The sequence below is a fragment of the Zeus faber genome (genome assembly GCF_960531495.2).
Source record: "Zeus faber genome assembly, chromosome: 19".
Lineage (NCBI taxonomy): Eukaryota > Metazoa > Chordata > Actinopteri > Zeiformes > Zeidae > Zeus > Zeus faber.
Genome location: NC_137206.1, coordinates 1321775 through 1336649, shown reverse-complemented (window position 1 = coordinate 1336649; position 14875 = coordinate 1321775). Strand labels below are relative to the sequence as shown.

The window sequence follows — 14875 nt, the reverse complement described above, 5'->3', positions numbered from 1 at the left end:
ACGAAGGGAGAGAACCATGGAGCAGACGATGGGAACCGAGCGGCGCTGTTAACCCGACGCGACGCGCGATGTTCTCCGCGGAGATGCGCTGTCGGCGCCCGGTGTCCGCGGATGCTGCAGCTCGGTCGGGGCGAACCCGGTTCCTCCTCTGGGACTCGGACGGAGTCGGACCCGACGCCGACTGGGGCTGACTGCGTGGAGTTTTTATTTTTTTTTATTATTGTTTTTTTTTTTGGTCTTTCTGTTTTGGGGAAGGGAGATCAACATGAGGTCCGGGGGCTCTCCAGGGGACGCAGGTGCCCGTCCGCGTTCCGTCCATGCTGTGCGCTTCAAGGAGACTCCCCAGACCCCCCTCGGGGATGTATAAGTCAAAGAAAAAAAAAAAGACTCGTATTGTATTTGTAAACTGTTGCACGGCAGTAATCGGTGAATGTGGATGCGATTTGGTACATTTCCCAAAGTCTGGACTAATTCAAAGTTGTTTGTGTGTGTTCTTGGACGACAATGTAGACCGTACTGCTACGGTCTAATTGGAATGGACATCTTTCTTCGGGAGTGTATGGAAAGTAACTACCACAGACTTTTTTCCTTTCTTCTGGGAATTCCAAAGAAAAACACATGACTTAGAAAAAGGAACAAACCTCTCTAGGATTTGTACTGGAACAAAGCGTGCACGATGGCTGCTCAGCGGATTGTATATTTTGCCGTCTTGCTGTCGCTGTCTGCAGCGGGGGCGGCTTTTTCCGGTGTGTTTAACGCCTCGGACAAAGGCGCGTTCACGGACGACCTGCTGCGGGCCGGCCCGGTGCGAGGGGAAGTCCCAGAGCAGCGGAAACTCCATTCCACAAATTCCCACCCGAATCTGTATTTTAACCAGGCGGACGTACTGCACCTAAGGCAGAGATCTTCCACCACCCACGGCCAGATATTTAAAGTCATTAGGTCGGCCGTCCTTACCATGCTGTCTAACCCTCCCCTTTACATGCCCTCTGCCAAACACCAGGACTTCACCAGCAAGTGGAATGAGATTTATGGAAATAACCTGCCGCCCCTGGCACTCTACTGCCTTCTGTGTCCAGAGGACTCTGCTGCCTTGCGGTTTCTCATGAAGTTCATGGACAGGATGGCCGACTATCCGGACTGGAAGGTGACCAGCGCGCCGAACGACGAGGTGCCCACCGCGCACTCCCTCACCGGCTTCGCCACCGCCTACGACTTTATTTACTCCCATCTGGACGAGCGACGACGGCAGGTTTACCTCAAGAGAATTCGCTCCGAGACAGAGGAGCTGTACGAGCTGTCCAAGTACCGCGGCTGGGGGAAGCAGTACCTCCAGAACCACCAGACCACCAACATCTTAGCAATTCTGACGGGGGCGATGGTGGTCGGGACGCACGAAGACCCGGTGTCCATGATCTGGAAACAGGTGGCTGTGAATTACATGGAGAAAACAATGTTTCTGCTGAACCACGTGGTGGATGGGGCGCTGGACGAGGGAGTCGCTTACGGAAGCTACACGGCCAAGTCCATCACGCAGTACGTGTTCTTGGCTCAGCGGCACTTTGGCATCGACAACACGCGGAACAACTGGCTGCACAGACACTTCTGGTTCTACTACGCCACTCTCTTGCCCGGGTTCCAGAGAACCGTGGGCATAGCCGACTCCAACTACAACTGGTTCTACGGGCCGGAGAGTCAGCTGGTGTTCCTGGATGCCTTTGTTATGAGGAACGGCACCGGCAACTGGCTCGCTCAGCTGATAAGAAAGCACCGGCCCAAGGACGGTCCCATGGGCCAGTCCTCTGCACAGCGCTTTGCCACACTTCACACGGAATACATATGGTACAACGCCCACCTCACCCCGCAGCCTCCCCACGGCTTTGGCAAGGCCCAGCTGCATGTCTTCTCCAACTGGGGCGTGGTGACCTACGGGGCAGGGCTGCCCATCAGACAAGGGAATACATTTGTCTCCTTTAAGTCCGGGAAGCTGGGCGGTCGCGCGGTGTACGACATCGTGCACGACAAGCCCTACACTTGGGTGGATGGCTGGAACAGCTTCAACCCGGGTCATGAGCACCCGGACCAAAACTCCTTCACGTTCGCCCCCAACGGGCAGGTGTTTGTGTCGGAAGCACTCTACGGCCCCAAGTTTAGCCACCTGAACAACGTCCTGGTGTTCGGCCCATCTCCCGGCAGCCAGTGCAACAGTCCGTGGGAGGGTCAGCTGGGGGAGTGTGCCAAGTGGCTGCGCTGGACCGATCCGGGCGTGGGGGACGCCGCGGGGGAGGTGATCGCCGCCTCCTCGCACGGGGACTCCATGTTTGTGAGTGGGGAGGCGGCTGCGGCGTATTCCCCCGCCATGAGACTGAAGAGCGTGTACAGAGCTCTGGTTCTGCTCAACTCCCAGACGCTGCTGGTGCTGGACCACGTGGAGAAGCATGAAGACTCCCCCCTGAGTGCCGTCAGTGCGTTCTTCCACAACCTAGACATCGACTTCAAGTACGTTCCCTTTAAATTTGCTAACAAATACAATGGGGTGATGATGGACGTGTGGGACGCCCATTATAAAATGTTCTGGTTCGACACGCAAGGCCACAGCCCGGACACGAGGCTGCAGGAGGCCGAGCAGGCGGCCGAGTTTAAAAAGAGATGGACACAGTTTGTAAATGTCACTTTTCCAATGAGGGGGCCAGTGACCAGAGTCGCTTACGTGATGCACGGACCGTACGTCAAAGTGTCCACCTGTAGATTCATAGACAACGGCAAAAATGGAGTGAGGCTTTCTTTAACCGTAAACAACACAGAAAAGATTGTTTCTATCGCTACGAACTACAAAGACATCGGAGCCAGGCTGAGTTATTTAGGCTTTGCAGGTTATTCCAAAGTGGAGGATCAAAACGAAATCACACGATACGGCCTTGGGACTCAGATCATACCCAAACCCATCAGCACCGATAATCAGCTGTTTGAATTTGGATTCACAGTCAACGTGGTAGCGGGCGTGGTTCTCTGCGTGGCCATCGGGTTTCTGACCATGCAGAGGAAGTTCTACGTCTGCTTCAGCCGGCTGATGCGGTACGTCCTGCTGTCCGTGCTGCTGTTGTGGATCGCCGAGCTGCTGTTTGTGTCGAACAGCTGCGACCGGCTGCTCTGCGGGGTGAAATGGAAAGGCGCCGGGGGCGACGGCGAGGCGAACAAACTGCTGCGACCGCACGAGCAGCAGCAGTTCCCCCTCCCCACCGTTGTCGTTACAACCCTGCCCGGCTCCGGCTCGGATATACTCAAGCACCTCTTCTACAACAACTCTGACTTTGTTTACATAAGGGTTCCCACAGAGCACGTGGACATCCCCGAGACCGAGTTTGAGTTCGACTCCCTGGTGGACGCCTGCGAGTGGTCAGGGTCGGACGCCACACAGGGACGGTTTAAGATCATCCAGGGCTGGCTCCACTCGCTGGTCCACAACACTAAGATGCACCTTCAGAACATCCAGCTGGCGGAGGGCGGCCGGGCCAAGTCGCCCCAGAGAGCCGGACCCCCCAGAGACAAGAAGAAGAGGGCCAGGAGGAGGGAGCCGGCAGCTGAGCTGAAGGGCAAACTGAGGGCCAGCCTGGACAGAGATGTAGAGTACGTCAGGGAAATCAGACGCCACGTCGCCGAGTACCCCAACGCCCGCGTGGTGCTCAACATGAGGAGCGGGAGCTGGTCCCTCAAACTGCCCTTCCTCCGTGAGGTCCTGGGACCCTCTTTAAGGGCCATCTACTTGGTCCGGGACCCACGTGCATGGATTTATCTCATGGTGTACAACAGCAAGCCCAGCATTTACTCCCTGAAGAACATTCCCCAACACCTGTCCTTGATATTCAAGGAGGACAACGCCCCCGCCAGGGACGGTTGCCTGAAGACAGCTCCAGAGTTTATATCCATCCAGCGCCTCCTGGCCCGGTCAGAGAGTGACCCGGTTCTGCTGCTGGCCCACCTGTGGCTGGCTCACACCGCTGCCACACTGAGGACCAGCGAGAACCTCCCGGCGGAGGCATTCCTCCGCTTGAGGTTCGAGGACGTGGTGGTCTTTCCCGAAGAGACGGTGGAGAGGATCCACGTGTTCCTGGGGGTCCCGCTCACCCCGGCCGCCCTTAACCAGCTGCTGTTCACCACCTCCACCAACCTATACAACCTGATGTACGAGGGTGACATTTCTCCCGACAACATCAATCTGTGGAGGCAGAACCTCCCTCGCAAGGACGTCCAATTGATCGAGGACACCTGCTGGGGTGTGATGGAGAGGCTGGGCTACACCCGCTTCGCCAGCTAACGCTCTGCTGCTGCTACCGCCGCCGCCGCCGCCACTGCTGCCGCTGCTGCTGCTGCCGCTGCTGCCGCTGCTGCCGCTGCTGCCGCTGCTGCCGCTGCTGCCGCTGCTGCCGCTGCTGCTGGTCAGTCAGTTAACATTGGGCTTTTATTGGTGGAAGTCTCATTTTTTTGGGGTTTTCCTTCCCTCTTCGGAATCCGTAAAAAAGTAGTATTTTGCACTGACATTAGAGGGGAGTTTCTGCAGAGGAGGAGAAGGACGCCTAGCGCAAACACTGAGGTGTCAGTTGTCCGTGACCGTCATGGCGTCTCTGCATGGGGTGTCCAGACGCTGTTTTGTTTATAATATGAAACCAGTTGAAAGAAAAGCTTTAATTATGTGATTATACTTTAACTTTGTTGGCAGCTCCGCCCCAGCGTTGCTTCAGTATCAGTCACGTTTGGCAGAGTTTGGGTTTTGAATTGTTGTCCAATTGTCACATGAACAGTTTGTGTCTCAGAGAGGAAGCCACTCAACCCAATCAGAGGCTGTTTCATGATATTTCAAAGTAAACTGGAAAACGCTGTTGACCATATAATAAGTATAGAACTATATAGAAGATATCTATTTGGGTGTGTGCTACTATGGTAACACTCGTATCAAGTTCAAAAGAGGATATTTGGGTATATATTGCGACCACCATGGTTTACGAGTAATAGCTTTGGGATATTTTCATTGTTCAGTGTTTTTCCCCCATATTTATTTATGAGTACTGATCGAGCTGTCATACGTGTCACCATCATTTAGACATAACCCGGCATATGTGGACAATTAAATGGAGCACGGTTTCCCTTTAAGACGTTTCTGAAAAGATGCCGCAATGTAAAAAGACTCTTGGGACAGATGACAGATGGTGGTTGCGCTTGCTCTAATATAGATAAATATGTACGGTAGATATAGATACATGAATATCAATGTAAGGTGGGAGGTATTTTCAGACAGATGTATACCAGTTCATCCAGGAACGTTAAAGATGTCACGACACAATTCTCATTCTATTGATTGTATTTGCGGTTCTGTGTATTTTTATTGTCATTTTTATTTCTTCCCCAGATGTCTGATATTAACTGAACTGTGTGTGTTCATTATTATTATTATTATTTTTTTTTATTATCGTTATGATTATTATTTTATATAATTATTATATTATAATAATATCATATATAATTATGATATTATTATTATTATTAATAATAATAATAATAATAATAATAATAATAATAATAGTAATATAATAACTATTATAATTATTATTACTAGCTTGCAAAAACATACATACGCCCGCTGAACGTGTTCATTTTTCCGAGGAGAGCAGAGAGTATTTATTCGATAGCACGAAAGGCATCCCGCAGGATCCAAAATGAATATGATTATTATTCTAACTCCCTTTGGCATTTATTGAATTCGATCAGAGGAAAGTGCTTAATGGGGATCAAACTGAGAAAAGTGACAGCCTTGACACATTTCCAGTCAAAGCAATTTACAAAGTGTTTCCCGCAGCCGCTCGCTTTAATGTGAGACGCTGGAACCTCGCTGGTCCCGGGAAATAAAAGAAACTTCGGCTTTCTATTTCCTGTTTTGCTTTCTCAGAGAGGCAGCCATCTTTTAAGGCGTTAGGCTTTACACTGAACAGACAAACGACATCAACAACGAACAAGCCTCATTCGTTTCTATGAAGAGGTCGAGATTCCGCACGCAGAACACGCCAATCCTCTGTGGAAAGCCCCGCCCCTATATGATAAACCCGCCCCCATGTGATAAACCCCGCCCCTGTGTGATAAACCCCGCCCCTATGTGATGCCAGATTAAAACATCAAGCCACCGTTGCTAAGCAACTACTAAGTGCCATTTTTGGGACTTACTTAAAAAGCAAGTTACATATATATATACTGTATGTATATATATGTGTGTGTATATGTGTATATATAAATCTATATACTGTGTGTGTGTGTGTGTGTATATATATATATGTATATATATTCATAAAAAAGCAGATTTAATAATGATGAATATGGTAACATCCCAATTTCACATTATAAATTTAGAAAAAAAAAATCAATATAGAAATAGAGAATATTATGGAATATTCTAATTTAAATGTAATGTTTCCATATTCAACATTAATTCATCTATATTTCATGAATACATTTCCCTACAAAACAGACACAAAATAAAAGTCATTAATGTAAAATCTTTAAGCACTTTAACCCTCTCATTCAATGAAGATGTTGGATGTCGGATGCGTTTTTGGGATTCAGTGTAAAGCCGTCTCCATTGATCTGTGGGAGCTGCGTCACAAAGTGACAGAGATTCAAAGTCTGTTTCTGGAAACAAATGAAGCAAACATCATGCTGTGCCTGCTTTAACAGTACTACTTCCTGTTTGTTTTCCTCCTCTTGCTGTTTGTTTTCCATCACGCTTCACATCCACTTTCCACCCTGTGTTGTGTTTCCTTTCTGGATGCCGTTCCTTGCTTCCGTGGCCTTGAATTACAATCTCTTTCTCTACTGTTTGTTTGTTTGTTTGTTTGTTTGTTTGTTTTGTTTTGTTTTTTGGTTGTGGGCTCTGGTGCAGGAGGTGAAGACAATGTAATGGAATATAAATAAATACATTCTTCAGTTTAAGAAGGCCTTATTTTTTTCATGCATGTTTAAAAAAAATGTTCTTAATAACGAAATGAGATGGTTTTAGTTGAAATGCTGAAATCTATTATGACACTGTTGGAATCATGTTGAAATGAAACCAGTGTAATTATTTGAAAAGCAGGCAATAGATTCAACTAAATCAAATAAACAATGACAGAAAAACAGAAACATTCAGCTAAAAATCCACAATGGACTTTTCAGACATGGTAATGCACAATAAATATAACAATGATGAACGTTAAATATAAACCAAAAAATGAACCCGATCAATAAAAATCAACCAACATTTTTTTTTGTGCTAAACTAGAAATACTCGGCAACTGCAGCGGACCCAAAGGAGCGAGGTGGAGGTGTAATTCATGTGTTTGTGTTAGATGGGTTTCAGCTCCTCCTGTTTAAATCACCTCACGCCCCACACAGAGGACACCCGCCCTCCGCCTCACGCCGCGCACCACCCAGCCCCATCTGCCGCTGTGGGCGAGGCGCACGGCGACGGCTGCAGCAACAGTTACAAGGAGAGAATGGACGGCTGAACAAAACCGGTCTGGGATGTGTGATGTCACAGGGAAGGACAGGTTGGGACCGGAGCCCCGGAACGCTTCCCTCCTCTCCCGGTTCCCACGCCGAGCGCTTCCCGGTGACTCAGAGCTTTGCCTCCTCACCCTAATCCCTCCGAGTTCAGACACATCGTGTTTCCAATTCAAACACCCAAAACAAAAGAGAAACAAACCCCTGAAGGGTGTCGGCACGAGCACAACGCACACGAGCACAACGCACACGAGCACAACGCACACGAGCACAACGCACACGAGAACAACGCACACGAGCACAACCCACACATGCACAACGCACACATGCACAACGCACACGAGAACAACGCACACATGCACAACGCACACATGCACAACGCACACGAGAACAACGCACACGAGCACAACGCACACGAGAACAACGCATACGAGCACAATGCACACGAGCACAACCCACACATGCACAACGCACACATGCACAACGCACACGAGAACAACGCACACGAGAACAACGCACACGAGAACAACGCACACGAGCACAACCCACACATGCACAACGCACACATGCACAACGCACACGAGAACAACGCACACGAGCACAACGCACACGAGAACAACGCACACGAGAACAACGCACACGAGCACAACGCACACGAGAACAACGCACACGAGAACAACGCACACGAGCACAACGCACACGAGAACAACGCACACGAGCACAACGCACACGAGCACAACCCACACATGCACAACGCACACATGCACAACGCACACGAGAACAACGCACACGAGCACAACGCACACGAGAACAACGCACACGAGCACAACCCACACATGCACAACGCACACATGCACAACGCACACGAGAACAACGCACACGAGCACAACGCACACGAGAACAACGCACACGAGAACAACGCACACGAGCACAACGCACACGAGAACAACGCACACGAGAACAACGCACACGAGCACAACGCACACGAGAACAACGCACACGAGCACAACGCACACGAGCACAACCCACACATGCACAACGCACACATGCACAACGCACACGAGAACAAAGCACACGAGCACAACGCACACGAGAACAACGCACACGAGCACAACCCACACGAGCACAACGCACACGAGAACAACGCACACGAGCACAACGCACACGAGAACAACACACACGAGAACAACGCACACCAGCACAACGCACACGAGAACAACGCATACGAGCACAACGCACACGAGCACAACCCACACATGCACAACGCACACATGCACAACGCACACGAGAACAACGCACACGAGCACAACGCACACGAGCACAACGCACACGAGAACAACGCACACGAGCACAACGCACACGAGCACAACGCACACGAGAACAACGCACACGAGCACAACGCACACGAGCACAACGCACACGAGAACAACGCATACGAGCACAACGCACACGAGAACAACGCACACGAGAACAAGGCACACGAGCACAACGCACACGAGAACAACGCACACGAGAACAACGAGCACAACGCACACGAGAACAACGCACACGAGAACAACGCACACGAGAACAACGCACACGAGCACAACGCACACATGCACAACGCACACGAGAACAACGCACACGAGCACAACGCACACATGCACAACGCACACGAGAACAACGCACACGAGCACAACGCACACGAGCACAACGCACACATGCACAACGCACACGAGAACAACGCACACGAGCACAACGCACACATGCACAACGCACACGAGAACAACGCACACGAGAACAACGCACACGAGAACAACGCACACGAGCACAACGCACACGAGCACAACGCACACGAGAACAACGCACACGAGAACAACGCACACGAGCACAACGCACACGAGCACAACGCACACGAGAACAACGCACACGAGCACAACGCACACGAGAACAACGCACACGAGCACAACGCACACGAGCACAACGCACACGAGCACAACGCACACATGCACAACGCACACGAGAACAACGCATACGAGCACAACGCACACGAGCACAACGCACACGAGAACAACGCACACATGCACAACGCACACGAGCACAACGCACACATGCACAACGCACACGAGCACAACGCACACGAGAACAACGCACACGAGCACAACGCACACGAGAACAACGCACACGAGAACAACGCACACGAGCACAACGCACACGAGAACAACACACACGAGAACAACGCACACGAGCACAACGCACACATGCACAACGCACACGAGAACAACGCACACGAGAACAACGCACACGAGAACAACGCACACGAGCACAACGCACACGAGCACAACGCACACGAGAACAACGCACACGAGCACAACGCACACGAGAACAACGCACACGAGAACAACGCACACGAGCACAACGCACACGAGAACAACACACACGAGAACAACGCACACGAGAACAACGCACACGAGCACAACGCACACGAGAACAACGCACACGAGAACAACGCACACGAGAACAACGCACACGAGCACAACGCACACGAGAACAACACACACGAGAACAACGCACACGAGCACAACGCACACGAGAACAACGCACACATGCACAACGCACACGAGAACAATGCACACGAGCACAACGCACACGAGCACAACGCACACGAGAACAACGCACACGAGCACAACGCACACGAGAACAACGCACACGAGCACAACGCACACATGCACAACGCACACGAGAACAACGCATACGAGCACAACGCACACGAGCACAACGCACACGAGAACAACGCACACATGCACAACGCACACGAGCACAACGCACACATGCACAACGCACACGAGAACAACGCACACGAGCACAACGCACACGAGAACAACGCACACATGCACAACGCACACGAGCACAACGCACACATGCACAACGCACACGAGCACAACGCACACGAGAACAACGCACACGAGCACAACGCACACGAGAACAACGCACACGAGCACAACGCACACGAGAACAACGCACACGAGAACAACGCACACGAGCACAACGCACACGAGAACAACGCACACATGCACAACGCACACGAGAACAATGCACACGAGCACAACGCACACGAGCACAACGCACACGAGAACAACGCACACGAGCACAACGCACACGAGAACAACGCACACGAGCACAACGCACACGAGAACAACGCACACGAGCACAACGCACACGAGAACAACGCACACGAGAACAACGCACACGAGCACAACGCACACGAGAACAACACACACGAGAACAACGCACACGAGAACAACGCACACGAGCACAACGCACACGAGAACAACACACACGAGAACAACGCACACGAGAACAACGCACACGAGCACAACGCACACGAGAACAACACACACGAGAACAACGCACACGAGCACAACGCACACGAGAACAACGCACACATGCACAACGCACACGAGAACAATGCACACGAGCACAACGCACACGAGCACAACGCACACGAGAACAACGCACACGAGCACAACGCACACGAGAACAACGCACACGAGCACAACGCACACATGCACAACGCACACGAGAACAACGCATACGAGCACAACGCACACGAGCACAACGCACACGAGAACAACGCACACATGCACAACGCACACGAGCACAACGCACACATGCACAACGCACACGAGAACAACGCACACGAGCACAACGCACACGAGAACAACGCACACATGCACAACGCACACGAGCACAACGCACACATGCACAACGCACACGAGCACAACGCACACGAGAACAACGCACACGAGCACAACGCACACGAGAACAACGCACACGAGCACAACGCACACGAGAACAACGCACACGAGAACAACGCACACGAGCACAACGCACACGAGAACAACGCACACATGCACAACGCACACGAGAACAATGCACACGAGCACAACGCACACGAGCACAACGCACACGAGAACAACGCACACGAGCACAACGCACACGAGAACAACGCACACGAGCACAACGCACACGAGAACAACGCACACGAGAACAACGCACACGAGCACAACGCACACGAGAACAACACACACGAGAACAACGCACACGAGAACAACGCACACGAGAACAACGCACACGAGCACAACGCACACGAGAACAACGCACACGAGAACAACGCACACGAGAACAACGCACACGAGAACAACGCACACGAGCACAACGCACACGAGCACAACGCTCACGAGAACAACTCACACGAGCACAACGCACACGAGAACAACGCACACGAGCACAATGCACACGAGAACAACGCACACGAGCACAACGCACACGAGCACAACGCACACGAGAACAACGCACACGAGCACAACGCACACGAGAACAACGCACACGAGCACAACGCACACGGAGACGTTCGTTGGGAGCTTTTGGCCTCCATGGGGGGGGGTTTAAACGTTTGGGGGTCACTTGACAAACCTTCTTTTTAAGGGGAAGCTTCTCTACCTGCTTCCATTTTTGTTTTGCGGTGGAAATGAGTTTTTCCAGTTGTTCCAAATGTCGCTGCTGAGAACGACAGAAAGACTCCACTTGAGCTTTTTATCTGATGCCGTCTGAAGTGCCTGAAATATAATGTTCAAGTCTTAGTTCTATGTCTTCATTTTAATGGCACACAAGCTGATCACATGTGCAGCCATGCACTGAGCTCATTGGTTAAGGTGCGATGCTGGACAGCGTATCTCCTTCATTTCATTTGAGCTAGGCTAGTTGATCCCATCTGCGGCCTTGCATTGAGCTCACGCAGTTAGTCTTTGGCGCAAGCTGCCGTGTGTTTTTATTCCTTTACGCGATACAGAGAAAATGACATTGATTTGTTCTTTTAGTCCATAAACAGACGTGGCTGAACAATTGAAAGCATCACTATTCACGGTGGAATTTCAAAAACATGAACATCCCCAGAGGAGAACATTCTCCTTCCAATCCACTGCTGATCCGGCTGCAAGCGGCTGCGTGGACGCCTCCTTGGGAATCTTTGATGTCTGAGAAAAGATCCCAAAAAGGAATCTGAGGAGGAAGCGGGAGGTTCCTCATAGATCGTCTTTGATGTCGGGTAATCTATCCCATAATAATTGACGTGACGCTGAACTGCTGAGACGAGGGAAATGGGAGAAAATATGGAGTGGTCCTGGTTGCCCCCGGCGACGGATAGGCCACGTTGTTTATCACAGAGTTCTGCTCCACCTCCATTGCTCCATCTCCACCGCCAAGACTCATCGCTGCACGTCTATCCCTCCACTACTCCACCGCTCCACCTCCATCATTCCACCACTCCACCGTTCCATCTCCATTGCTCCACCATCATCTGCTCCACTTCCACCTCCACCTCCACTTTGATCGCTCAACCTCCATCACTCCACTTCTATCGCACCATCACTCCCCTGCCTCACCTCCATCGCTCCACCATCATCCGCTCCACCTCCACCCCCATCGTCCCACCATCATCTGCTCCACCGTTATCCGCTACACCGCCACCGCTCCAACCCCACCTCGCCGGCTGCCACAGCTGCCTTGGCCCCTGCTCCTTCATGAACCTGTAGTGCAGCCGCCCTGGTGCAGTTGGGCGTAGCCGGCGATACTGGGCAGTGGATTGAAGGGCGGTGTTGTGTTGAATCATCCCGCTGACGAGGAGCGACATGGTCTTCTTAAGCTTGGTGGAGCGGCACCGCCTCTCTTCCTGCACCACGAAAGAGCCGAGAGTCGTGAATCGCTCAGCGAGTTTTCAGAAAGTTATCACATGGCATGACCTTTAATGACCTTTAATGACCTTTAATGACCTTTTGGCATCGTCCATATTGAATATGGTATTGAATGATTTCAACAGAATTAAATGATTCTTGTGAGAATTCCATTCACGACTCGGCGCCGAATCGAATCTTCCGGACCTGGTATTCCCAGCGGATGGAAGGAGTCGGAGCGGTAGCGCCGCCCTGCGATGAAGCTGAGGAAGCGTCGCGTCCTTGGAGCCTGATCCTCCGTTCAGACTGGCGGCGGCCATATTGACAAGGAGCGAGCAGATGGCAGCGTCTGCTCCGCTCCGCTCCGGTCGCTCTGCTTCATTTTCACCTCGGTAAATAAAGCCCTCAGACCCACCACCCCCGCCCAAATGCAGCCTCCTCCATCAGTTGAAGAAGAAGTCCCACTGAGCGACACAAAATACCAAACACAAACCAAAACACATGTACTAGAGGTAAAATATCCTACATGAAGATATTATATGAGTAACATTTAAAGATAAACTCCTTGAAACACTTTGAACATCAACGTTTTTGGTTGTTTTCAAAGTTGTTATCACCGACCCCCTGGCTGAGTGCCACGGCCCCCAGGGGGTCCCGGGACCCCACTTTGAGAATCACTGTTTTAGCACAGCCGGGTGAATGAATCATTCTTCCTCCTCCTCCTCCTCTTCCTCCTCCTGTTCTCCTCCTCCTCCTCATATTTTTCCATTTCTGAACAAAAGCTCAGTTTGCATCCCACAGGGAGAGAACATGAATAAATAAATAATAATAATAATAATAATAATAATAATAATAATAATAATAATAATAATAATAATAAAAAAAAAAAAAAAAAAAAAAAAAAAATAATAATAATAATAATAATAATTAAAAAAAAAAATAATAATAATAATAATAATAATAATAATAACAGGAACATGAGTTCATGACTCATCTGAGTGAGAGACACAGAACATCATGCTAAACTCATTAGCTAATTAGCTATTTCCGGGGACGATCCAGATTGACAGACAGACAGACAGACGGACAGACAGGAAGCATTTTTTCCTGGATGACAGACAGACAAGTAGCTCTGTTTTCCTGGATGACGGACGGACAGACAGACAAAAAGACAGGAAGTGGTCTTTTCGTAGGTGACAGACAGAAAACCGGCAGAGGGACAGGTAGTTCTGTTTTCCTGGATGACAGACAGACAGGTAGCTCTGTTTTCCTGGATGACAGACAGATAGATAGCTCTGTTTTCCTGGATGACAGACAGACAGATAGCTCTGTTTTCCTGGATGACAGACAGACAGATTGCTCTGTTTTCCCGGATGACAGACAGACAGACAGAGAAACAGACGGACAGGAAGTGGTCATTTCCTAGGTGACAGACAGAAAACAGGCAGAGAGACAGGTAGCTCTGTTATCCAAGATGACAGACAGACAGACAGACAGACAGACAGACAGACAGACACAGATGGGGTGCTCTGTTTTCCTGGCTGACAGACGGACAGACAGACAGACAGAAGACAGGCAGAGAGACAGACGGGTAGCTCTGTTTTCCTGGATGACAGACAGACAGACAGACAGACAGACAG

General features: G+C 50.6%; 1 protein-coding gene across 1 annotated transcript; it reads left to right on the top strand.

Annotated features, from left to right (window-relative positions):
* Positions 1 to 676: 676 nt before the first annotated feature.
* On the top strand, positions 677 to 4315 carry dselb (dermatan sulfate epimerase like b; the record flags this gene model as incomplete). The annotated part of the gene is made up of 1 exon (XM_080020038.1): positions 677 to 4315. One exon carries the CDS (start codon positions 677 to 679, stop codon positions 4313 to 4315), a length of 3639 nt encoding a protein of 1212 aa, XP_079876164.1.
* Between the last annotated feature and the right edge of the window lie 10560 nt (positions 4316 to 14875).